The sequence below is a fragment of the Herpailurus yagouaroundi genome, unplaced genomic scaffold (assembly GCF_014898765.1).
Source record: "Herpailurus yagouaroundi ecotype Mexico unplaced genomic scaffold, PumYag 141, whole genome shotgun sequence".
Lineage (NCBI taxonomy): Eukaryota > Metazoa > Chordata > Mammalia > Carnivora > Felidae > Herpailurus > Herpailurus yagouaroundi.
The window spans coordinates 10,081,409-10,107,324 of NW_024412396.1; the positions used below are offsets into that span (position 1 = coordinate 10,081,409).

The 25,916-nt window shown below is 37.3% G+C and overlaps 1 protein-coding gene across 7 annotated transcripts in view; it reads right to left on the bottom strand.

The window, feature by feature from the left end:
• Positions 1-866: 866 nt before the first annotated feature.
• The window catches only part of HEATR5A (HEAT repeat containing 5A), a 122,586-nt gene continuing 97,536 nt past the window's right edge, over positions 867-25,916 (bottom strand). For 5 of the 7 annotated variants that reach the window (XM_040476877.1, XM_040476879.1, XM_040476881.1 and 2 more), the window contains 8 exons: positions 25,243-25,491; positions 22,895-23,022; positions 21,438-21,585; positions 20,027-20,299; positions 18,287-18,511; positions 13,622-13,776; positions 2,649-2,862; positions 867-2,348 (listed from right to left, as the gene is read on the bottom strand). In XM_040476877.1, coding sequence (XP_040332811.1) covers positions 2,041-2,348; positions 2,649-2,862; positions 13,622-13,776; positions 18,287-18,511; positions 20,027-20,299; positions 21,438-21,585; positions 22,895-23,022; positions 25,243-25,491 — 1,700 coding nt within the window. In that variant the 3' untranslated portion in view covers positions 867-2,040. The remainder of the gene's footprint in view (positions 2,349-2,648; positions 2,863-13,621; positions 13,777-18,286; positions 18,512-20,026; positions 20,300-21,437; positions 21,586-22,894; positions 23,023-25,242; positions 25,492-25,916) is intronic. The other 2 variants (XM_040476882.1, XM_040476880.1) reach the window with 1 other exon arrangement.

Genomic DNA, 25,916 nt, shown 5'->3' on the forward strand with positions numbered 1-25,916 from the left:
TTTTGATAGGTATTGCTAGGAAATCTTAATGTTTAAGAACAAACTAAATGGGATGCCAGGGTGGCTCAGTTGATTAACCATCCCACTTTGGCTCAGGTCATGATGTCACAGTTTCTGAGTCTGAGCTCTGCATCACGCTCTGTGCTCTGCTTAAGATCCTGTCTCCCTCTCTCTCTGCCCCTTCCTCACTCATGCTCTCTTTCTCTAAATAAGTAAACATTAAAAAAAAAAAAAAAAAAGAACTAAATGAAACAGACAAAAGAACTCAAAAATCAAATTAGTTGTATCCTGAGAACAACCCAGTCTAGCATTTGCCTTGACAAAGAAGTAGATTTCTGAGCTGAAATCCATCTTGTATCAGTACAGTTCAACAGTGATTAAGTATCTACTTGATGCCACAAAGGCAGTTACAAAACACAATTCCTCCCTTGAGAAGGTGGTCTAAAAGGGAGATATTAAAATGCAGTGCGATGTTCCATGCACAGAAGAACATGTAAAATATTACAGGAACACAGGCGAGGAAGCGGTTAAATCTCCTTGGTGTAAGAGGGGGGTAAGAAGTGTTAAGGATAGTTAACAAGGGGAAGTGGCATTTAAACCAAGCCTACAAGGAATGGGAATCTGCCAGATACAACAGAGAGAAGGGCATTCAGGTGAAGGAAACAGTAAGTGTATACTCAAATTTGCACAATTAGGAGGATAGAGAATCCAAACCATTGCTAAGAATGCTTCAAAGAAAGGGCTCCTCTAATAAAAATATCAAGTTTCAGAGAAGGGATATTATTTGCTCCAGAGAATTGATTTTCTGGAATCTGTGAGATGAATCAGTCTATCTTCTGTAGGCAAAATAATCTCAAATACAAGAATGATAAAGAAAATTAGCTTTATTTATGTAAATTAAAAAACTGATTGTAGTGTTAGATTTTGTCAAGTGTTTTCATTCTGAACAATTTACAAGAGTATTTATATACAAACATAATAAAATAGAGTACATCACATTGTTCTTTCTTGACTCAAAGTATTTTTTCTCAATTCTGAACATGCCCCTATCACTCCAGTTTGTAACTTTTAACAGGGAAATGCTATGTTGTGACACAGTGCTTGATTCATACATACAACACTGAAGTGGAAGGAGAGTCAATGATCATCAAGAGTTAAAAAATATTTTTTCAACCAATATGACTCTATCATTAGGTTTTTTTCTATATTAAAATATGTTTCATAAAAAAACATACTTGCATTTGTTGATGATCTAAATTTGTTGTTTTACATAAACCCATAGTTGACCTAAATATCGATGTGAATCTATATTAAACTCATTGATATGAATGTCTGTCATAAATGAAAATGAACAAAATTGTCAGGAAGAGAGGCAACAGAAAATCCTCTGAGAAATTAAGTGGAGATGCCCTATTCTATTAAAAATAAGTAAAATTTCCATTTCTTGAACCCAATATAAGCCAAACCAAAAGGTGATGAAAAGCCATGATATTTATAGACACCAGATCTTAAGTTACACTGTAGGGCTGTAGTTAACTTGTACTACTACATATTGTATAATTCTAAACCAAGTTTCCTAAATAGTTTTCCAATCATTTATGTTGTTTGAGAAATTCAAGAAAGTTTAATATAATTACTGAATAAGGCAGCATTTTCAATCAGCAATTGGGATACACTATAAATGCAGATAATTTATACTAGAGTCTAATCTGTATCTGTCAAAATATTAAGTATACCATAATGTGTATGGACTGTCAGAAGAAAACCATCTCATTTTTAAAGCAGTGGGCTGTTTAGTACGTTCAATTTTTTAGCACTTTCTTGAAATTCCTGGTGAGAGCTCTGTGGTTTTACTAAACTGAAAAACAGAAACAAAAAACCCACAAAAAATGTTAAGTTTGACATTACTTTGAAAAGTCACAGCTATTTAAGACAATCAACCAGACCTCCAAGTGCACTTGTGTCTAAAATGTCACTTTTGTCCCCAAAGAGAAGTAATCAACTATTTTATTAAGGTGTTTACTATTAAAACAAAAAAAATCAGAGGAAATTGGTCTTTAATTGGATGCTTGCATTCTTTCCAGGGTTCTTGGTATGTTTAGATGTTGGTATCTTGACTTTGACACTTTCCTGATTGCCCTTGATAGCAGCCTCAAGGCGGGTTTTCAGGGCTGGAGAAGAAGCCATTACATTTTTAAAAACTGAAGAATACTGAGGTCCAATCTGCATGAGATGTTGCAAAGCAAAATCATGTAAACTTTTCATTATGGAAGTTGCTGATCCCAGAGTATTATCATCCAAAAGGAAGGAAATGAGGATGGGCAGAAGACAGGCCACCAGCTGAGAACCTGGCAAGTAAATAAATGATATAAGTTCTGGGTTGAAGTGTGTAAATGTTCGTTATACAAAGTTGTAAACTCACTTGATCTGTTGATCTGTACACGTTTTTCCCCACTGAAGGGGGAAGAAAAATCCTTCCAATCTCTCAAATTAACACTCAATAATATCAATACTGGGAATTAACCACTGACCTTTAATGTGGAAAAATAATGTTAAGTGACCAACGGAATGTTTTACATTTAAAATAACATTAAGTTTCTGATTTGGGACAGGTTTTTATTTAGTATGAATTTAGTGATGACACTTACGGTGCTGTTCTTCAGCAATGGCTACAAGTGCTTCCAAGACCTTTATGCCTTCTTGAAAGACCTGAAGCTCAGTAGTGTCTTCTGGCTTTCTCTGGTCTATTTCTTGCAATTTTTCCACAATCGAGGATACTAAAGAGTAAATATATGGGTAGGAAACAGCTGGATTTGGATATTGAAAAATAGAAAGTAGGAGCTGATAGGTCTTGATTTGTACCTAATCAGGGAAGAGACAAAAATAATATAAACTGTAAATATAAATTTACGTTTATATTAACATGCAGATTGTAATGTCATTTTTATAAAGAGAATTAAAAACTGTGAATTAAAAACTTTTTTAGATAAATCTCTTAAAAAAGGCATTTAAATTTCTTGTTAAGCCTGTGCTGTCAGTGCAGAGCCTGAGTCGAAATCAGGCACTCCCATTGAAATTTCTTTTTTTTTTTAATTATTTTTTTAATGTTGGTTTATTTTTGAGAGAGAGAGTGTGAATGGGGGAGGAGTGGAGCGAGAGGGAGACACAAAATCCAAAGCAGGCTCCAGGCTCTGAGCTGTCAGCACAGAGCCTGACACGGGGCTCGAACTCACAAACCGCGAGATGATGACCTGAGCCGAAGTTGGATGCTCACCGACTGAGCCACCCAGTTGCCCCAAAATTTATTTCTTAATTTATCTTTAATTTTGGAAGTCCAAGTGCTAACAGGTATTATAAGTGGGACAACAGGCCCAAAACGGAGTCACCTGGGAGAAGTCCATGTCACCAAACCAAGACTCAGTACCTAACTTAATTACAGTTTCAACCTCTCCCAGTATTGGAATCTTAAACCAGTCAATCCATAATTACCTGGTCAGCACTAGTGAAGTAATCTGCCTGAGAGACCCCGGATATCGCCCTCACCCAAGGAAGGTGGCTTTGCCTAAAACAATCCACTCTTTGCTATTAACTTCCTCATCCCTCCCCATTCTGTCTAGAAATCTTTGATTTTGTCCAGCTCTTCAAAGCTCTTTTCAATTTGGATTCATTTCATGAATCGTTGAATAAAGCCAGTAAGATCTTTAAAATTTACTCAACTGAGGGGCACCTGGGTGGCTCAGTTAACCATCCGACTTTGGCTTAGGTCATCATCTCACAGTTTGTGGGTCCGAGCCCCACACTGGGCTCTCTGTTCTCTGTGTGGTGCCCGCTTCGCATCCTCTGTCCCCCTCTTTTTCTGTACCTCCCCTGCTCATGCTCTCTCCCAAAAATAAACAAACATTTTAAAAAATTTACTTAGTTGAATTTTGTTTCTTGACAGATTTGGGGCAATGTGGTGCCAAGGAAACTTCTGAAGGTTTCAGGGACAAGGAGAAACAGAGGACTGGTGGTTCAGTCTGCAGTCACCATTTGTTGGGGTCTTTTGGTGCTCCTTCCCCAGCCCTCTTTTCCACACTGGGAATTGATGGTGATGCACGCAAGGGCTTCTACTGGCCAGTCCTCAGTAACATCAGTTTTGTTACTCCTGGTGTGTTAATGTGCACATGAAGTAAAGGCTACTGCAGATGGAAATCTAGGAAGCCAAAAAACTGCAAAATTGGTAGGCACAGGTGGAGTACATAAAAGTTGTCAGAGTGTTTGCTACCTGACTCTAAGACTCCTGTGTAGGATAAACTGATCATGGAGTGGGTTAGACAGACACAGGTTACCCACCAACCTCAAGAAAATTTCTTTGCAGCAAAGTACACTGTAAAACACCACACAATCCCCAACTCAGCAGCACATCCTTCATAGGTATTAGTTTGGCTCCGAGAGACCCAAAGACTTCAAAGAAATGGGATCCTTAAATTCCAAAAAGTTAAGCACTGCACCTTCTGGCACACCTGCTTATGTCTAACAACTATTGTCTCTGTAGCCATAAAGACCTACAAAAATGGCAAAATCTTACTAAAGGCAACCTAGAATTACAATGGCCACTATGGAGAAAGTGCCAATTAGACAAGGTCATTTATGTAAGACATGCACTTAAAAGCAAGGGTTCCCAAATTCAAAAAGGATGGGATACCAATTTTAACTGTTAAGCAGAAGCTTCCAAAAGGCTTCAAGATTCCAAAACAGCTTCACTGAAAGTTTCATTGCAAAAAGCAAATAAAAAATTAAAGACACAAAAGATATGTAAAACAACACCTCCTGCACTGCCGCCCCCTGGGTGCTGGTCATCAAAACCCTGGCACAGAAATTGAGGTCTCGTTTCTAATTAATTAACTGCGATACTGGAAAAAAGATTGTTCTCAATAGTTTTGTGCAAATCCTTCAACACTAATTTGAATGTCCCCATATGGGCCCCATATGGGCCCCTCCCAGAGCTGGCGAGATTCTGAGGCAATTTCTGGGACACTGCTATGTTATTCTTTAAATAGACAAGGAAAATTGTCAAACAAAATTAAAATTGATGGAAACCTCACCACATCCTGGTAGATACTGGAGCTACACTGTCTAGGTAAATCCCATTCACGGCCTGCACATGAGCTCCTGGCCAAACTGGTAGAAGCCAACTTAGGAGGATAATCCTTACCAGAATCCACTCTCCCAGATCTCTGTAGTAACCAGGAAAGAGAGGAATATAAAACATCTTTTGCACCCTCTTTGAGGATGCCTTTTGAATTCAAGGGGTTGTTCGATATGGCCAGGAATATTTACTGTTTGTCCTAGCTAAAACCTTACATAGTATTTGAAATAACTTTTTGAAAAAGTAACTCTGTGGTTAGAAGTTGGCCAAACCGGAAGCTGATTTTCAGAGCCTAATGAGAACATTTAAGGATTCCTTCCCTAAGCTAAAATGAAACTATGTGCCCACTAAAACATTCCAAAAACACACAACTCTAAATCTAAAACACAGGCATCTTTTGATTTCCATCTCATTGGAATATCTTCCAGATATAAGAAAGCAAACTGAAGATAATGTGGTTGGACAGGTGGGTCAAGCTATGAAGTCTTTTAAGTTGCAAATCAATTCTTTGAGGAATTAAAAGCAACCATCCTTACTTTACAAACCTTTGCAAAACTAGAAATGAGGCTCCAGAAACAATTCAAAATCTACCCATCCTTTTTATCAATCTAAAAACCTTCCCTTTTATAAGTATTGTAAAAATTCAGGCCAAAGGGAACAAAAGTCCTTTCTGGAAGAACTTGCATTCTTTGCAGTACCTTTGAGATGTAAATAGTTTACCAGGTATTCTTTGGGAACTGTTACCTAGACCATCCCCAATTCCTAGGACTGAAGGAATAAAAAGGGAGAAAGGCTTTTAAAAAATATAAACTGCTATATAATGGAATATTAGCCATCAAAAAATGAAATCTTGCTATCTGCAATGATGTGATGGAGCTAGAGAGTATTACGCTGAGCAAAACAAGTTAGAGAAAGACAAATATCATATGATTTCACTCATGTGAATTTAAGAAATACAAGCAAAGGGCAAAATAAAAGAGGGGGCAAACCAAGAAACCAACTCTTAAGTCTAGAGAACAAACTGATGGTTACCAGAGGTAAGGTGGGTGGGGGAAGGGCAAAATAAATGATGGGGATTAAGGAGTGCACTTATCATGGTGAGCACTAAGAATCGAGTTGCTATACCTTTCACCTGAAACTAATATAACATTGTATGTTAACTATACTGGAATTTAAATAAAAACTTAAAAAAATATATAAGCTGCTATAGAAAATCCCATGCCACAAATCTAGTCCACAGCTTCCATAAGATTATCTGTCAAGACAAATCTTAAATGTCTTTTCTACAAATATTAGTAAAGAAAACTTTAGCCTTTTGAGCAGATAACCTTATCTCAGCGGGCAGAAACACAATGTGGACCCAACTGCTCTTTTTAAAAAATTTTTAAAAAATGTTTATTTATTACTAAGAGAGAGGAAGAGAGAGACAGGCAACACAAGAGGGTGAGTGTGTGTGTGTGGCAGGGGGGGCGGGGAGGGGGGTGGTGGCAGAGAGAGAGGGAGACATGGAATCCGAAGCAGGCTCCAGGCTGTCAGCACAGAACCCAATGTGGGTCTTGAACCCATGAACCGCAGAGATCACAACCTGAGCTGAAGTCCAGTGCTTAACTGACTGAGCCACCCAGGTGCCCCTTGGATCCAACTGCTCTTGAATCAACTAGTGAGTTTTGCATCATCATACCCATCTCATGGCTAACATTTTAAATGAAAGCTGTTTGCTTGGGAACATTTAAGGAGTGACCAGGCAGGGCTATCAGTTCTCCACTATTACTGATTCCAAACACCTTGACGCCAGGACCCCTGGCTCCAGGGCATAAGGAACTTATTTAAGACACCTGAGCACTCAGTCCTTGTTTGACCAGTTCCTGGATGCCTGAGAGGACATATACACCAGACCACCATCCTCAGTAAAACTCCAGACTTCCTAGCAAAGATGAGAGTCATGTTCCTTTTTCTTTCTGAGTCTCCCAGATGGTTTGTATCTGCTCTGTCTTCAATAAATTCTCTTGCTTCCTTTAGGCTTGTGTTTTATTTCCTTTATGCGCAAAGCCAAGTACCCTCTTTGCGGGCCCTGTGGCACCCCTTTGGGTCCTCTGACTTTGCCTGCTGACATCAGTCTGTCTACTTAAAAATAGTTTCTAAAAATCTTTTTGGTGGGGCGCCTGGGTGGCTCAGTCGGTTAAGTGACTGACTTCAGCTCAGGTCATGATCTCACAGTTTGTGAGTTCCAGCCCCGTGTTGACCCCGTGCTGACAGCTTGGAGCCTGCTTCAGATTCTGTCTCTCTCTGTCTCTCTGCTCCTCCCCAACTCGCTCACTCTCTCTCTCTAAAAAATAAACATTAAAAATATTAAATAAATAATAAAAATAAAAATCTTTTTGGTAACTTGAAACCTTAAAAATTATACTAAGTTGAAAGAGATATCACTGAATATCTAGATCATTTCCAAATAAAATAAAAAAACTGAAACAATTACTAAACATAGTTTTATCTATTTTTGGCTTATTACAAAGAAACTTAAGATAGGTGGGTCTATTAATAAACATGTTTGGTTCCCAGGGCACCTGAGCGGCTCAGTCGGTTAAGCATCTGACTCTTGGTTTCGACACGGGTCATGATCTCATGGTTTGTGGGTTTGAGCCCTGCATTGGGTTCTGCACTGGCAGCACGGAGCCTGCTTGGGATTCTCTCCCTCTCCCTATCCCTCTGCTTCTTCCCTGCTTGTGCTCTCTCTCTCAAAATAAGTAAATAAACGTTTAAAAAAATCCAAATGTTTGGTTCTCCATGGAAAAATTTACTATGAGGAAGAGTATCTTTTGAGAAATTACAAAATGTATTCATAAATTTGTCAATCTGAAGAATGTTGGTGTAACAGTTCATAGTTATTCACTTAGTTTTCCATTAAAAATTAAGGTTTCCGAGGGTTAAAAATTTTAATATATGTAATTAAACTACTAGAAATAATTGTCAGCAAGCCCTCTATAGACCCCAATAGTTAAGACCAGAAATAGACAAGATTGCTTAACTCATATGCTAAATGAAACCCATTGTTCTTATTTCTTCTTGTATTTTCTTGATGCATTGATGAGAGACATTTTGCAATGATCTGAACACAATTGCCAGGCCAGAAAAGCCCTGATAGCAACGGCATGCCTAGAAGACCACATTTCAGTCCCTTCCCTGCCCACGATCATCTGCTGAACATATACCAACCCCCACCCATGATCCTGTGCTGCCTGCCCTCTTGCATGTATCTCCCCATTCTTCCTCTATAAAATTCCAGGTGTCCATTTTGTTGGCAGAGAGGTAGTTGTTAAGGCTTGAGCCACCTCTCCTGGCTGCCAGCACCCAAAATAAAGTTCTGCCTTTCTCTTTTCCAAAACGTTGTCTCTTGAGTGATTGGCTTCTCTTGCAACTAGTTTATCTGAGTTTGGGAACAGTGTTGGCAAACCCAGACAGGAGCTATGCTTTCAATGTGTCCAACTGCCTTGGGACTCCCAGGAATGGAGCAGTTTGCTGAGGCAGCTCACAGGGCTTACCCATTTGTTTCCTGAGTTAGTGGCTGTGATGCATCGATCAATAATAGAATCATCTTTGTATACTAGGAAAGTAGGATGTGGGTTTTCAGTAAAAGAAACCATGAGAAATGCAGATGCAATTTTGTTGAGGGAAGAGAAAGTAATTCTGTCCTAAAGTGAGGCTGGTGATTTCAGAATGGGAAAGAGGAAAATCAGAGAATAAAATCCAAAGGTACAAAATAAAGTTGTAGAAAATTTGTGATAAGGGATCTTGGGAAAGGAATTTTATGCATGGTCAAGCTGCCTAAGATTGGAATAAATTTGTTTAAATAAAAAAAGGAAATGAGCTTTAATATTAAAAATACACTGTTACAAAATTAGAATTTGGTTTTCTCTCTATTAAAAGGACATAGTTTTCTTGGATTACTGGTCTGCTCCTGATAAGAGATTATAAAGGTTTTTCTTTGCCTTTTAAAATAATCTGCCTAGAAAACAAAGATTCTTTATTTTATCAAAATAATTCCCTGTGTTTCATATTTTCTTTATCAAGTCTTTGATTCCTTTTTTTTGAAAAATTTTTTTTAACATTTATTTATTTTTGAGACAGAGAGACAGAGCATGAACGGGGGAGGGTCAGAGAGAGAGGAAGACACAGAATCTGAAACAGGCTCCACGCTCTGAGCCATCAGCACAGAGCCTGACGTGGGGCTTGAACTCACGAACATCGAGATCATGACCTGAGCCGACGTCATATGCTTAACCGACTGAGCCACCCAGGCGCCCCATCAAGTCTTTGATTCCTTAAGAAAACAATCTTTCCTAGTAAAAGAACTAAGTTGTTTTTTTTTTTTTTGTTTTTTTTTTTAAAGACAAGTATGTAACTTTCTGTATTGCCTGTGAAATCTTTAACTGTCTTTCTGGTTAAATGGATAACCAAGTAATGTTTCACAGTGACCTACAGTCCTACTATTTGACCAAATATTTTAAAACCTTTTGATATTATTAGTAAACTTCTCCAAAATCTAATTCTAAATGAAATCTTTTGACTTGGAACCAACTCCGGGATTTTTCATATGGCTCCTAGAAAATCACAAAAGAAGTGTTCTTGCTCCTTATAAAAAACAAAGCTGTTAAACTGATTAGGCTATTTGATATTAAATTATGTGAGAAGCATTCTCAAAAGGAAATAATACTAAGTCTTCTTTATGTTGTATTTATGTAGGTATAGGTTATAAATGTTACAGAAAAAATGAAACTCCTGGAAATCTGACAGGTCCTAATATTATGTTATTAGTCATAATTCCCATTATTACCTTAAAATATTGTGTATCATAACCAATTTTCATGTCAGCTGCATTATAATGTACTGTCATCAGAGCTTTAACCATGGACATTTTTAAGTCTTCTATCATGTACAATTACTGTTTTACTCTGATGCTTTTGCAAATGTGGTACTCATGGAAAAGACCCTACCAACAACTGATGCCAATGCAGATTACAAGATGTTGAACTTTGGGTGTGTATTTCACAACTTAAGACAGTTCCCATGGACATCTGGTCCTGTGCAAATACTGGAGACCTTGAAATCAAATTGACTAGGAAGAGAAGTAGCAGACATCAAGGTAGATTGCTTCTATTCAAGATGTCAGATCAAGACTTCTCACTATAACTAAACATGAAATTCTCTCTTCTCTTTCTTCCTTTACTTTGGTACTAGTCTGGGGAAAGATAATGTCATCATCTGTACCTCCCAGGCCATTCTTAATAAACTACAAGAGATCTCCTTAGAAGTTACTTACTGAGTCTGACTTTTATGGCCAGAACATCCACTGCCTTGTTTTTACTCTTCTCTGATTATCACTATACTTGCCCAATTAGACACAAATGCCTATGCAAACTGTAGTATATTTATACCCATGTTCTTATGATTACCTAAATCACATCTGCCCCTAATTATGAAAAAGATCTCAGCAACAGTACTCATCTGTGCAAGGCATTTAGAACAACTCTTTATTTCAAACTAGATTTATGGAAAACCTAAGTGACCCCTGGCTTATACAGAAAATGCAATAATCCCTGCAAATGAAGCCATGAATAGTGCCACCTCAGTGAGAGTGGTTTATGCTCCCAATATGATTTATCTTGGTCTGTGGTGGTTATCATTCTCCTTGGGCCTGCAAATGTCTAGATGGCTGGCAATACCTAGGAAATGTCTCTTAGGCTATATGATTATTTATAAGCAAACTGAGACACCTCACTGCTCAACTCCCTGGAATTTACAACGTTGAGTTAGACCTACAAGGAGGCAATAATAATTCAGAAGAAGGTCGTTCTTGATAATAGGATAGCCCTTTATTATTTTTTAGCTGAACAAGGTATCTGTGTTGTGGTCAATACCACTTGCTGTACCATGACTATGCTTCTGGGGAAGTTGAAACTCAGCTACATAAGATTTGTGAACAAGCCACACAACTTAAGAAACTGACTCCTGCAATGGGGTCTTCTGTGATTTAATGGATTTTAATTGGTTTGGGTCTTGGGACTGTGGCTGCAAAGTGCACTCCAGACGCTGGGAAATATCTTGCTGATAGTAATCATTATAATAATCTCCCTGGGGGCTCATGGGTGGCTCAATTGGTTAAGTGTCTGACTCTTGATTTTGACTCAGGTCATGATGTCATGATTTGTGAGATTAAGCCCCATGTCAGGCTCTGTGCTGACAGCATGGAGCCTGCTTGGAATTCTCTCTCTCTCTCTGTCTCTCTCTGTCTCTCTCTCTCTCTCCTTCTCTTTTTTGCCCCTCCTCAGCTCGCACTCTCTCTCCCTCTCCCCTAATAAATAAACATCAAAAAAAAAAAAAAAACTTCCTGGTCCTGTTTTTCCTCAAAGGTTTTAAATGCAGGCTCATAGCTGCTAACCACCATGCAAATGATGTGCAAAATATCGGAAAAGGAACACAAAGAATGACCAACTTAAAAAATGTGAACCTGAAGTTGTGACTTGTGAATACCACACAGAGGATCAGCAAACCCTGCAAGAACTTCAGTGGTAGCTGGGAGGGTTGCTAATGCTTTCAACTTGGATCCCATCTCTCAGTTAAGCTGAGAGTATGATCAAAAGGGGGTTGATTGTTAAAAAAAAGGAGACAACAGGCCCAAAATGGAGTCACTTGTGCTAAAGCTCATGTGACCAAACCAAGACTTAATACTTAACTTAGTTACAGTCAATCTGGAATTACCTGGTCAGCACTAGTGAGGTAATCTGCTTGACAGACCCCTGCTGTCTCCCAAAGGAAGGTGACTTTGCCTGAAACAATCCATACTTTGCTAGTAACTTCCTTGTCCTAACCGCCTCCTGTCTGTAAGTCTTTCATTTTGTATGGCTCTTCAGAGCTCTTTTCTATCTGCCAAATGGGATGCTGCCCAATTTATGAAATGTTGAATAAAACAGTAAAGATCTTTACTATTTCTTCAGTTGAATTTTGTTTTTTTAACACAGGCATTCAAATTTGCATGCTAACAATGGCTATGACGGTTTGGAGTGAGAATAGAGGCATATGGGTTACACAGTACAGCATAACTATGAGTGGCTAACTTTTTTTTTTTCTTCTCTACTTCCCATTTTCCTTCTCATATGCCCCTCTGTGATATAAGAAAAAAACAGAACCAAACACAGACACAAATGTGACAACTATTTTGGGGATTTCAGAAAATGTTCTAGGTAAAAATCACATATATCTAAATGTTCAAATGGCATGATCTTAAAGTTTTAAGCAACCATGTCTGGACCATATTAACTTTGTGTCATCACACAGCAGAACCACCCTTTGAGACTGCAACGTAAAGCTCCTATGAAGCTGAGAGCAACAAATAGGACAGAACAAAAGATGACTATACATTGGGGTGCCTGGGTGCCTCAGCTGGGTAAATGACTGACTTTGGCTCAGGTTGGGATCTCATAGTCTGTGACTTTGAGCCCCATGTTGGGCTCTGTGCTGGCAGCTCGGAGTCTGGAGTCAGATTCTGTGTCTCCCTCTCTCTCTGCCCCTCCCCCCACTCATGTTCTGTTTCTCTCTCAAAAATGAATAAACATTAAAAAAAATTTTATAAAAAAAAGATGACTATACATCAAATATGTAAATCATACTTTACCCAATTCACTATGACAGTATTTGAATGATTATTTTTTCCTGAGAGAAAATTTGGTTCTTGTATTTCAGGAGTTAATGAATTTGTGCCACAAACTCATTTTGCAGTGCATAAAGGAATAGGAAGTTAATGTAGCAAATGAAGGGGTCATAAAAGAATGAGATTAACTTGAGCGTACTGCTTTGGGGAGGGTATCATACTTCATATAAAGAATACTTCATATTCTTGAAGGTATGTGAAGTCTTTCTTTTTTAGGAAATCCACTATAATAAGCTACAAAGTATCTTACTTTGTAAGATGTCCCTTATAATTTCTAAAGATGTATCAACTTTAAGATGCCTCTATTTCAAATTAATTTTTCTTATTTTAAATTTTTTTTTTCAACGTTTATTTATTTTTGGGACAGAGAGAGACAGAGCATGAACGGGCGAGGGGCAGAGAGAGAGGGAGACACAGAATTGGAAACAGGCTCCAGGCTCTGAGCCATCAGCCCAGAGCCCGATGCGGGGCTCGAACTCACGGACCGTGAGATCGTGACCTGGTTGAAGTCGGATGCTTAACCGACTGCGCCACCCAGGCGCCCCTCAAATTAATTTTTTAAAAAAACATTTCCTTTATCTTTCTCCAACTACACTGTATCCTTGGGGCCAAAAAATAAGACCATTATTATTTGGCTTTGTCACCCCAAGAATAAGGAATTACTCCACACCTACAAATAAAAAAATTAGCCTGGTACTTCTTGTTGGAGCCAACAAAATCACAAAGAAAGTTCTGCAAAAGCCTAAACATATTCCTATTACAAACCTCTTTCTACTAAAGAGACTTACCACAGGATCTTTTATCTCAAGAGTAGCCTTAAATTTCTCAATACAACGCTTCTGAAGGCATGGGATGGTAGTAACTTCTGGACTGGTAGACAAAATAAATACTGTGATAGCAGTAAGGAGACTGATTTCATCAAGTTCTTGATGTGTTCCATCTACTAAAGAGAAATGATCTATCAGAAACATCCCAACATTGACAATTGACATATTTATTGTTCTATATATCTGTGAAGATGCATCTAGTTTGACAGCCAACAATTTCTTTTGTGTACACAACAGTTACAGACAAACACTGATGGAATGATTTTAAGAATCCTGGAAAATGTCATAGGTTTCAAAATGTGCACTGTAAGTAATTCTAGAGCCAAAATTTACGAAAGTGATTATATTCTTCACAAGTAGACATCTGTCAATACCATGTGTAGATTTACTAGGAATATACATTTATTAGTTGTGTGATCTTGGATATCTAACCCCATTTGTCGTTTTCTCATTTGTAAAATGGGAGTATTAACAGTACTCACATTTTATAAAGTTATGAGGAGTTATTCAAGTAAATCATTTAGAATAGCATGTGTTACACATATGCTCAACATGTGTTAGCTATTATCATTTTTGTTGTGAAGCAGATGAGAAATGAATGTACAACTGATTTTTCTTGGTTAAGAATAAGGTATTCATATTTTCATAATACAAATGTCAAGTTTAACTACCTCGTGCTTTGCTATATATATATATATATATATATATATATATATATATATATATATATAGTTTCTTAACAGTACAGAAAAACCTAAAATTATTGCATGGGCCACATTCGAGGAAATTTTCTAGTAGATGTAATTTTCCTTCATTTCCCTCCATATTTGCCTTCATATTCTCATTCAATAATTTTAATGAGCCTGCTGTGAAAACTCAATGTTATTTGAAAAGGAAAAGGCATAGCAAATTCGAGTCACTAAATTGTGTAAGAATGGATTGCTACTTATGAAGAAATGATATACAGAGATAGAGATAATAGCTTTGCTAACATTCATTCAGTAGTTAAGAAACATTCACTATGTGCCAGTACTCTTTCTGGCACTGAGAATACAATTCACAGAGAAGATATACTGTGTACCAGAAAGTAAATGAAGAATTTAATTTCAGTTCATCACAAAGTCTATGAATATAAAAAATTCATTAAAAGATAAAAGAAAGCAACCCAGGAGTTGCTACATTGGGTGGTCAGAGAGAGCCCTGAGGAGATTAATATCTGAGCTAACACTTGAGAGACAGTAGCAATGAAAGCAAAATATTATGGATGACTGGGATTTATTTTATAAAAATAATTTGAGTAATATCAAGGTAAAAAAGTACATGGGTCAACACTTAAAATTATGACAGTATCATTGTAAGTACTTCATATATATTAAATGTTTAATCCACACAACAGCACCATGAGGTGGGTATTCTTATTTCTCCCATTTTGTGGATGAGAGCCTGAGGAATAGAAATTAGTCATTTGCCCAAGCCACACAATTAGTAAGGCAGAAGGTCTGATTCCAGAGAGCGTACTGTTAATCATGATGCTATACTGCTTCCCATAGAGTTGGCACTTTCAGTCATTCATGGCAACTTGAAACTACAACAGTAGTTTCAACAGTAGTAAACTAGTCTGTTTGGTAAAAATGTCTTTTTATTTTCTTTATTCCCCCACCCCTGCCCAAATTCCCTTATTCTCACCCTCTTTTACCTAGAATAAACACAAGATTCCCTTAGCATTAGCTCCATGGAGAGGCCTTTGTGGTACAGAAGCGAGGCTTCCTGCTAATAGCCAGCAAGAGGCTGAAGACTCTCTCCAAGAGCCATGAGTGAATCATCTTGGAAATGGATCATCTAGCTACAGCCCTGGCCAACATCTTAACAGTAACCTCATGAGAGAACCACGCCCCTATGCTGCTTCAAATTCCTGACCTATAAATTATCAGATAATAAATGTTGTTTTAAGCCACAATTTTGGGGCAATTCCTTACACAGAAAATGGTTAACCTGTGATCATCAGTTTCTGCTTTAATTTCTCTCAGTAGATAGTCTAAATCCTCACGGTCCTAACTGCATTCTCTGATAAAAAACAAAAAACCGTGTGTGTGTGTGTGTGTGTGTGTGTGTGTGTGTGTGTGTGTGTGTGATGGAAGAGACAAGCTCATTGTTAACTCTCAACATAAAAACTTATACCTATTACTTCCTATCTATACCTCGTTTTCTTTCCTCAATTGGTAGAGGTTAATCCTTCTAAATGTGCTATGAATTTTATTTCTCCCTGCTTAGGAACATGGCTTCCTTCCCTAATATTTCTAACTCTAATCCCATCTCTACCTTCTTTTCTCCCACATATGCACAAATTCATGCTAGAGTTTCATCTTAAAAAAAAAAATTCCTTGATCTTGTATTGTCCTTGTCCTTCAGCTTTCTCTTTTTGTCAAGAGAAGTCTATACTCAATCCTTCCCCTTTTCTTACCTCCCGTTTACACCATATTTATACTGTTGACCACTCTCTCACCATTAAAACTCTTTTCTCTGGCTTCTGTGACTGCATTGTCCCCTGAATCTCTTCCCATTTTGCTCCATACACTCAATTTGGGTGATTTTATCCATTCCGTAGGTTGCACTGACAACTCTCAAATGAAATACACATAGTCGAAATCATCTCTAGCTCAAATAACTTTCTCGAATTCCAGACCTCTACATATTTTGCTTCCCTGGATTATCCGATAGGTATTTCAAACTCAATTCGCTACATTCCCCTGAAAATGTTCACTTTGGAATTTCTGTTAATGCTCAGTCAACCCACCCTTTCAATTCCTGAATCAAATTATCAGTAAATTCTGTTAATACATGCTTAACGTTTCATTTTTCATTATTCTCTTTAACCTTACTGCTGCTATCTTACCTCCAAGTATCTTGCTTTGTTTTCTATAGCTGCCACAGTGATTCTTCAGAAATGCAAATCTTAACACTTTACTCTCCTCCTTCAAACCCTTTAGGGATTCTACATGCATATTAAAAGCAGCCCAAATTACAAACCATGCAAACTCTCCATAAAACTGGCCCCATGTACCCTTCAGCCTCATCTCTTTACTAATCACTATTCATCACCCTCCTCTTTTCCCATAACCCCACATTCTTTCTTTACTCTATACCTGCTGTCCCCAAACGTACCATACTATTTAGGACTACAGATAAAAATGTTGTGCCTGGAGCCCATTTCTATGATGTCCATGTGGAAAATGCTTTCTAATCCTGTAAGAAATTGCCTGAAAAGTCTCTTGGTAGTATACAGGTGTACCACTGAGATCCCCTTCATGGCGGAAGGTGCTGCCCAGCCATGGGGAGTATGGTCAGCTAGCTCCTTCAGGGTTGGCCTCAAGCTAGAGTTGCCTTGACTGAGATCACATCTTTCCTGGGGTAGCCCACATCTGAGGATAAAGTACAGGCCATTTCTGTCCTATGTGAGACACTCAAATGAGCAGGCAACCTGTAGAGCTCCCAACAAATCTAGTGAGCTTTGTTGGGGGCTTGCACTGGAGTCAGACTTCTTTGCCCAATGTTGCCTTCCCCTACTCCTTTCACACCTATCTACAGATGTTGTTCCTTAATAAACCTCTTGCTTCCCAAACTCCATCTCAGCCTGAGCTTCCAGAGAACCCTACCTGTTACACTCTGCCTGATTCACTCACATAGAGCTGATTACTCTAAGTTTTTATCAGTCTCTTTTTTACTGTACTTAGAAATGCAGTGATAATTAAGATATTACTGTTGCCTTCAAGGAGTACTTTGTGGTAGTAATCATACATGTTAATCATATGACAATTTGTAGGAACTAGACTCCACGAGACTCCCAACTTTGGGCACAAAGTAGGTGGTCAATAAATGCTGACCTCAACTGAAACTTTTATACCATATAAAATAGAGTATGGTAAATTGTGACATTTTATAAAGAGAACAAGGAAGGCAGGGACAATCTGTAATATGTCTAAGGACTTTTTACAATCACCATGATGTCATGTTGAAAATGAAAACTGCACAACAATAACATGGGTGAACCAAATTTTACAGATACTGAACATAATACTATCATTTATTGATATATGTCAGATAATAAGCAAGATGCTTTCCATGTATTATGTTACTGCTCTAACAATTTCCTGCAACACAATACCCTTATTCTGTTAATGAGAAAACTACAGCTCAGAGAAGTTGAGTAACTTGGCTAGTCAGTTAGCCAGTAAGTGGTGGAGTGAGGATATAAACCTGATTAGTCTTATTTTAGATTTACAATGTGTACTTACGCACTTTTGCCAGCTAGTTATGGATCATACTGTATCTGTAAATTAATTATTACATTTGAAGGTCTCTCACTATTAACTTAATATACAGGAAGCCAGTCATTTAACAGCATTAAAGAGTAAAGATACTAAAATGAGAATACAGATGTTTCTGCTTATACATATTCTCTAAACACATTACACAGTGAATATGTGGTCTCCTCTAGGTGAGAATGCCAAACACCATCAGTTAAATAGCTTATTCTCAAAAAAAAAAAAAAAAAAACAAACCCAAAAAACACATTCCACTTGGTTTTTAAAGCAAACTGAACAACTACTTCCAAATAGCCTTAATTACCTGGATCCCAACAGTCAAGTACTGTTGTTAAAGCGCTACGGAGAAGATCAGTCCAAGCAGTGTGACTCTTTTCTGCTCTGGCCATGGGAGAGGACAATATTCCTTTCAGAGCCTGTAGGGAAGCTGCAACAGTTGAAGATAACTGGCCCCCAGGTAACTTCACAGCAGTTTCTCTGAGGACCCCAATTGTAAGGTACAATATAGTAGGGAGAATTGAGATGCTTCCTGTAAGATACATTTTTAAAAACACTCTATGTTTCAGTCTATATATACAGTTCCTAAAAAGAAATCATCAATGAGTAAGGCACTGTCAAAGATTTCTAGTCTTTAAGACATTTTTCATAAAGGATTAAAACTGTTAAGATAATTTAGGTAGGGTTAAGATTTTTAAGACCGGATTACATTTTGGTTGTAATTGAAAATGTTATTTAAATTGTGTCACAGTTTCATCATCTTTTGCTGTCTTACTTGGTGGTTGACAAATGGTGAATTTATTTTTATTTTTTAGTGTTATAAAATACAGATAACATAAAATTTATAACTTTAACCATTTTAAAGTGTACAATTCAGTGGCATTAAGTACATTCACAATGTTGTGCAACCACCGCTAGTATCCACCTGAATTTATTTTATATTAAACTCTTTTTTTTAAGGAACTCAGTACAAATTAAACATTTCATGGTCACTAAAGAGTTAAACAGTTAGTTATGTTTAAAATGAGATTAAAATTAGAATGGTAAATTTTATGTTTCTAGAGGCTACTCAACAGAACTCTTATGGTGTATTTTTATCCCATATCTTCTATTAGTCACTTTTGCTGCCACTCTTGGGGCAAAGCAGTATGTGAGAGTAAGGAATATAGGTTTTAATTCAAATTGAAACTAAAAATCATGTTAAAAATACGATAGCACATAAATTGATCAAGACATGTTTAAGCAAAAAAAATGCTTACCAATTAAGAAATCTGTTAAGTACTAAGTATGTATTAAATTTCCTGAAGGATACAGTATTTCATTGGAAGCAAAACATATTTGTTTGTATATAAGTTTTTCTTTATACTTAATAACCAATTATATATAATGTCTCTATATGATACATAAAACCTATCTACATACAGAAGCAACATTATACACACACATATACACGTATGAAAATGCAAAACTCATTATGAGCTGGAGTTTTTAAGGAAGCATTTACAGGTGACATAGGCCTGGAAATGAACTTCAAAGGAAGGCAAATTATAAAAAAGGGAAGAAGGGATGGGCCTCTTCAGATCATGGACAACAGCACAATGGTGAGGAGCATGAAGGAATCAGGAAGAGACAATGATTCAGCAGAGCCCTATGGAGCCTTAAATGCTACATTAAAAGTATGGACTTGATTTTGAACTGATGACAAATTTCTGTCATTGAGACAGGAAAATCTGTTATGTATTTTTTACCAAAAAAAAAAAAAGCCTAAGAGCTAATCATTGCCACTCACAGGTTAAAAATATTGTCAACCAAAGAAGAGCATTACCTGTCTAAAGTCCATGCTATCTCTATATTTACCTTCACCCTTTTAGTAAAACAAATTATGAGAATGCATTGTTAATCTTAGAGGATTAAAAACATTACCAACCAAACCTTTGGGTCGGCATTTGTTTAATGAGAAAAGGACTGGTGACCATTATCTCCTTTATTTATTAATACCATTTCTCTCCTTCCAGGTCAAAAAAAGCAATCACATCCCACAGCATACCTTCAGGAGAGCACACTGCAGGGAGTTCCGAGAGGATAACTAATGCTGCTGACACCAATCTGCTTCCATCTTCTGACAGCACCTGTGGCTTGGTAGCTTTTACTCCTGGGCTACCTGTTAATTTAGGATTTAATTCTGGAAGCTGTCTAACTAGAATGCATACACACAATTCCAGGGTTGCAAAAACCAAAGATTTCCCAGGCACAAGTCCTCCTGTGTCCTTTCCCTCTCCAAACTCTGGCAGGGTTTCCTTTTCAGCAGCCCCATCATCAACTAAAACACAGAAAAAACAAGTGTTGAATAATCACTCTGTGTTTGCTTTGCTTTGGGTTGATGGCAATTTCATTTCTGCTGTAGGTAAAACATTTAAATGGCTAAAGTCTTGGGTGTTAAAGACTGAAAAGAGAAGGTTACAAAGGTAAAAGGAGTTGTCTTTATTATGACTTCTTACTGCAGAGGATCAAAAAAATTCTGTGTAACCCTCTCAGCCTTAAAACATTGTCTGGTTAACACCTTGCTGTTAAGAATGTGAACCTGACAGGTCCAGGTCCAGCTCCAGTGCCGACCAGCCCAGGACTGCCTGACTCTGGGGCTCCTTCTGAATGACAGAATAAGTCCTTGTGTTTTAAATCCACTCTTAGATTGAGTTTTCTGTTCTATGTAGTCAAATGTAGTATTAAATGATAAACTCATCAATACCAAATTAGACTTATAAACAAACAATTTAATTACTTTGCAAAAAGTCATTCATTAAAAAATTGTCAGTAGTTACGGGGCACCTGGCTGGCTCAAGAGGAAGAACAAGTGACTCTTGATCTTGGGGTCATGAGTTTGAGCCCCAATGCTGGGTGTAGACATTACTTAAATAAGTAACTTAAAAAAAAAAAAAAATTGTCACGGGCACCAGGGTGGCTCAGTCGGTTAAGCATCTGACTTGATTTTGGCTCAGGTCATGACCTCACGGTTCTTGAGATAGAGCCCTGTGTGCGCAGAGCCTGCTTGGGATTCTTTCTCTCCCTCTTTCTCTCTCTCTCTCTCTACCTCCTCTGCTCATGCTCTCTCACACACACTCTCTCTTTCAAAGAAATAAACATTAAAAAAAAATTGTCAGTAGTTCTTCTGTGTACATTGGTAAACACAGCTAAAGTAAGTACTTAATATAAGGGATATTTTCTCCCCTTCCAGTATTTTGTTAAAATTCTCATTTTCCCCAGGAATAGTGGTTTGGCTACTGACAATACCCAAGCTAACATGTAGAGGTGAATGAAAAGACTTAAAGTTATACCTAGAGAGGTTTTACTTGTACTACACACAACATATTATCAGAACAACACAGACTTAAGACTTTAAGACATAATGCTGATTTGATTATAGTAATATGGTTAATCTGGCATTATGGGTTAACATTCACCTTCTGCACTTCGTCTTTTCTCCTTGACATGTTCTTGAGCTGCACAGATAATCTGTCTTACCACTTCAAGTGAAGCCAACTGAATAGAAGGTGATTCTCGGGTCAAAATTACTCGATGTAGTACATTCAACAACTCGATGCCCAAGTCCTATCACAGAAAACATTTTGGGGAAACTGTAGTGGAAATCACATACTTTCTTTTTTAAAAATACCAATATTAAATGCCATGAAAAAATTGAAAAAGAGAATATAACAAATTGTTCACAAAGAATAAAGGTGTAGGTACAATAAAGTTAAGTAATACTTGTTCTACTTTAAACCAACTCCAGATTGGTTTTTGTCCAATCTTGCAGGACATGGCACTATGACAAAAGATCATTTTTACACAGGTCCTAAAGTGGGAACATGGAAAGGGAAACTTCCAAAACAAGATGAGAAATGTGACTAAAAGAATTCAAGCACTGCCATCTAGATTTCCAGACCTATACTGAGATTTTCTAGTAATAGCAACAAAGAATGATGGAGAAGGATGACATTAAAAGTGATAAGTTAATAAGCATACAATGGACATCTTTCTCAAGAATATAATACACTGGACAAATATTCTCTCATTTTCCACTTTTCTCTTCTAGTGCTTACTCTGTTGGCTTTTTTTCATCTTTGAAAATAACAGAGTAAATCTGTCATTATTATACTTGTTTTAACATACAGAATAAGCAAGAACAAAAAGCTCACAATTTATTTAAGTATAATCCAAGTCAGGTAGGAAGCTGATTAATAATATAAACCTAATAAACAACAGTGTTAATAGGTTAACTTACAGTCTACATAGAAAATTCATAGTTGCTCTTGGGAAGTAAGTTAAAGGAAATGCCATACTTTTACAGTGGTCCTATTATCATGCTCACAACTGGTTAAGATATTAGTGTTTGACTCCACCTACAGGCTATCCAGTAGTCTCTTTAACAACCAGGAAGGAGAACTCAGGCAATGGGAATATTCTGTAACAGACGTAACTACATGAACCAAGTAGATTCTCTCTTGGGGAAAGGGAATAGAAGATACAGATGTATATAAAGAACAGGGTGCACCAAAGCAGAAAAATACAAAGAGGAAACGCCACACGGACCTAGTGGCTACTATACTGGCCATTAGAACATAGCTTCTTCCCATCATGATTGCTTAAGTTCAACTGAAGAGCTGCTATAATGAGTGGTTAACTGGTGGCAGCAGAAATCAGCACAGAAGAAGCAAGGACAGAAAGTGACGTCAGAGGCAGGACTGCTCCTGGCTCAGTACAGTCGCTGACAGTATTCCAGTTCTGAGACCTAGTTGGACAGAAGTTTAGTTTTCTTTTTACTTCTCTGTGTTCATTTTCTGTTTGCTGTGGTAACCTGAACATGTTTGATTCCTGTTCCTTGAAATCTACAGAAGCCTAACAAAAAACAAGAAATCACCTGATCACTGCCAATTTTAGATCTGGGCCAAGGAACATCTAGAAGAGCCTGTAATGCATGTAAGCAAGCAGTAATGCTTTCCATGGTTGCATCTGAGCGTAAGGAACACAGAAATTCCACACTGATTCCTGTAGAAAACCGAAAAAGAGAAGGAGGCTTCTTTGAGATCCTTAGTTTATGAAGTTAAGGAACTCATTTTATATTTTGATGAGATATATAAATAAGCTTAGCAGAAAGGTAATATAAACAAACCACAATGAATTTAAGAGTAAGCCATTAAAGGGTGCCTATGTAGCTCAGTCAGTTAAGTATCCGACTCTTATTCTCAAGGTCGTGAGTTCAAGCCCTAGGCTGGGCTCCACACTTGGTGTGAGCCGACTTTAAAAAAACAAAACAAGACAAAACAAAACAAAAAAACACTAAACAATTAAGTGTTTTTTTGTTTTTGTTAGTTGTTTTTATCCACAGGTACATGTAGAATAATCTCAATTAGGCTTGTGTACTACTGCACAGTTGCTATGAAATAGTTCAAAGATGCAAAATTATAATAAAATTATACTAGAGAACATGTAGTTTGTTGTTGTTGTTGTTGTTGTTTTAAATAGGTCCACATACCAATGTGGGTCCTGAATTCATGACCCCAAGATCAAGAGTTGCATGCTCTGCCAACTGAGCCAGCCAGGAGCCCCAACATGCAGTTGTATAACCTTAACCTTACTAAAAGTGAGTGATTATCATGGATCACTGTATCTTTACATCTACCATTTCATTTCATTCTCATCATAGCGGACGAAGTAGGTGCTATTTTTCTTTGTTAAGATTTTTAAGTAATCTCCACACCTAACATGGGCCTTGGACTCACAACCGTGATATCAAGTCTCATGCTCTACTGCCAGCTGGGCACCCCAGGTACTATTACTAACGCTCTTTTTGATAGAGAGATGAACACACAGAGCTTAAGTTATTTAATTGGCTCAAGGTCAGTTACAATGTGGTACATGAAGAATTTGAACTGAGGTAGTCAAACTGCATAGCTTATGCTCATAGTAACTGCCCTTCTTTATTCTGAAGTTTGTTTTTAAAAAGCTCTTATCTCAAGGCAAGCGGAAATAAAGTTTGATATACCCAAGGATATAGGAAATCTGATCATGTCTGGCCTGAGAAGGAATAATAATAGAAGTTTTCTGAACCATAAAGTTTATTTAATCATTTATATTTGTAACCCTTATATTTTGTTTAATCAATAATTTCTTTATAGGTAATGAGCTAATGTGTTGTTTTCTAAGAACTAGGTAAAATATGAAACATTTCTTTCATTTATTCTAGAGACTCACTGTATCTTAGAAAGATTATTTCACTTTAAAAATGAAGTTCCTCAGGGTGCCTGGATGACTCAGTTGGTTAAGCATTCCACTCTTGATTTCAGCTCAGGCCGTGATCTCATAGTTCGTGGGTTCAAGCCATGAGTTGGGCTCTGTGCTGTGAGTACAGAATGTGCCTGGGATTCTCTCTCTCCCTCCCTCCCTCTCTCTCTCTTTTTGCTTCCCCCACCCCCTGACATAGGGGCTCTCTTTCTCTCAAAATAAATAAATAAACTTTACAAAATTGAAGTTCCAGGAAAGCGAAAGAATGGATTAAACTTCATAATCTAAAAAAATCTCATTTATCTTTGACCTTAAATATTTACTTGCACTTTTGTACCTTTGAGTATACTTGAACCTTGTAATTCTTAAGAATGCAGATAGGAGCCCACAGTGGGGACAGGTAGACTGCCTCAGTATATTGATATTTTTAATATATACAGAGAAATTTAAAAATTTTATAATTTAAAAAAATGTTTATTTTTGAGAAAGAAAGAGAGAGAGAGAGAGAGAGAGAGAGCAAGCATGAGTGGGGTAGGGGCAGAGAGATAGGGAGACACAGAATCTGAAGCAGATTCCAGGCTCTGAGTTGTCAGCACAGAGCCTGATGTGGGGCTTGAACTCATGAACTGTGAGATCATGACTGGAGCTTACAAAGTTGGATGCTTAACTGAATGAGCCACCCCGGCGCCCCCCAAAAATGTATAGATCTACATGGATCTTTTAAAAATTATGTACAAAGAACTAGGATTGTCTTATAATTTCTATAATTCATTCAACATGATGCTGAAGCCAGCCTGTAAATGGGATTCTAGACTTAATGACATCTGCAATTTTGTAAAATGTATATAAGTTCACTCATTTATATCAAGGTTATCACTAACACCTAACAAAGATGAAGTAATCACCACCAAGAGTTGATAGGCAGTGAGGCACAATTCAAGAAAAACTTTGTAGGGTTAGAAGATTGTTAGTTCTTTTACTGACCTAAAATAAGATGGAATCTATCAGTGCAGACATCCTCAGGTGACTTTACTGTAGCCCCAGATGATGAACCTTGACACATAGAAGTAGGTGTTACAGGTCTTGAAAGATGAGATACTCCTTCATCTGGGTCAGCAACCACAAAGCCTGTGCTGGTAAGCCACAATGCTGTAGCATGCAGGATAAGTGCCCAGGAGTTGTAATAATGCAATTTTGCATTTTCACTAGTCTCTGCTGTGTAGAAAGCACCGCCTACAAAAAAGCAGAAGCAGTTTAAGGAGGAATAAAAGAGATTAGCTCCTACTACATCTTTTGTCTTCTTTGTTGTAAGATAACAAATCATTCCTATCATCCCAAGTTTCTTTAAGGAACTTACATGTGGTGTGTATTTGAAACAAACATTGCTGCCCATTTACTTACTTACAAGATTAATATAAACATTTTGCCTTTCTTAAATCATTACTTACAAAAAAAAAAAAAGAAAAAAAAAACCTAGAACTTAGTTATACCACTAATTTTTATCCCTCTTTCTATAACCAATCTCTTCAAGTCAGTGTGAAATCACTCCCACAATAGATGTTCGTATTCATAAATAATATGTGCTATTATTTTGTGTTTAACTTTACTTAAAAGACCGCATATTGTATGTAACCTTTTTTTTATTTTTGAGAGAGAGA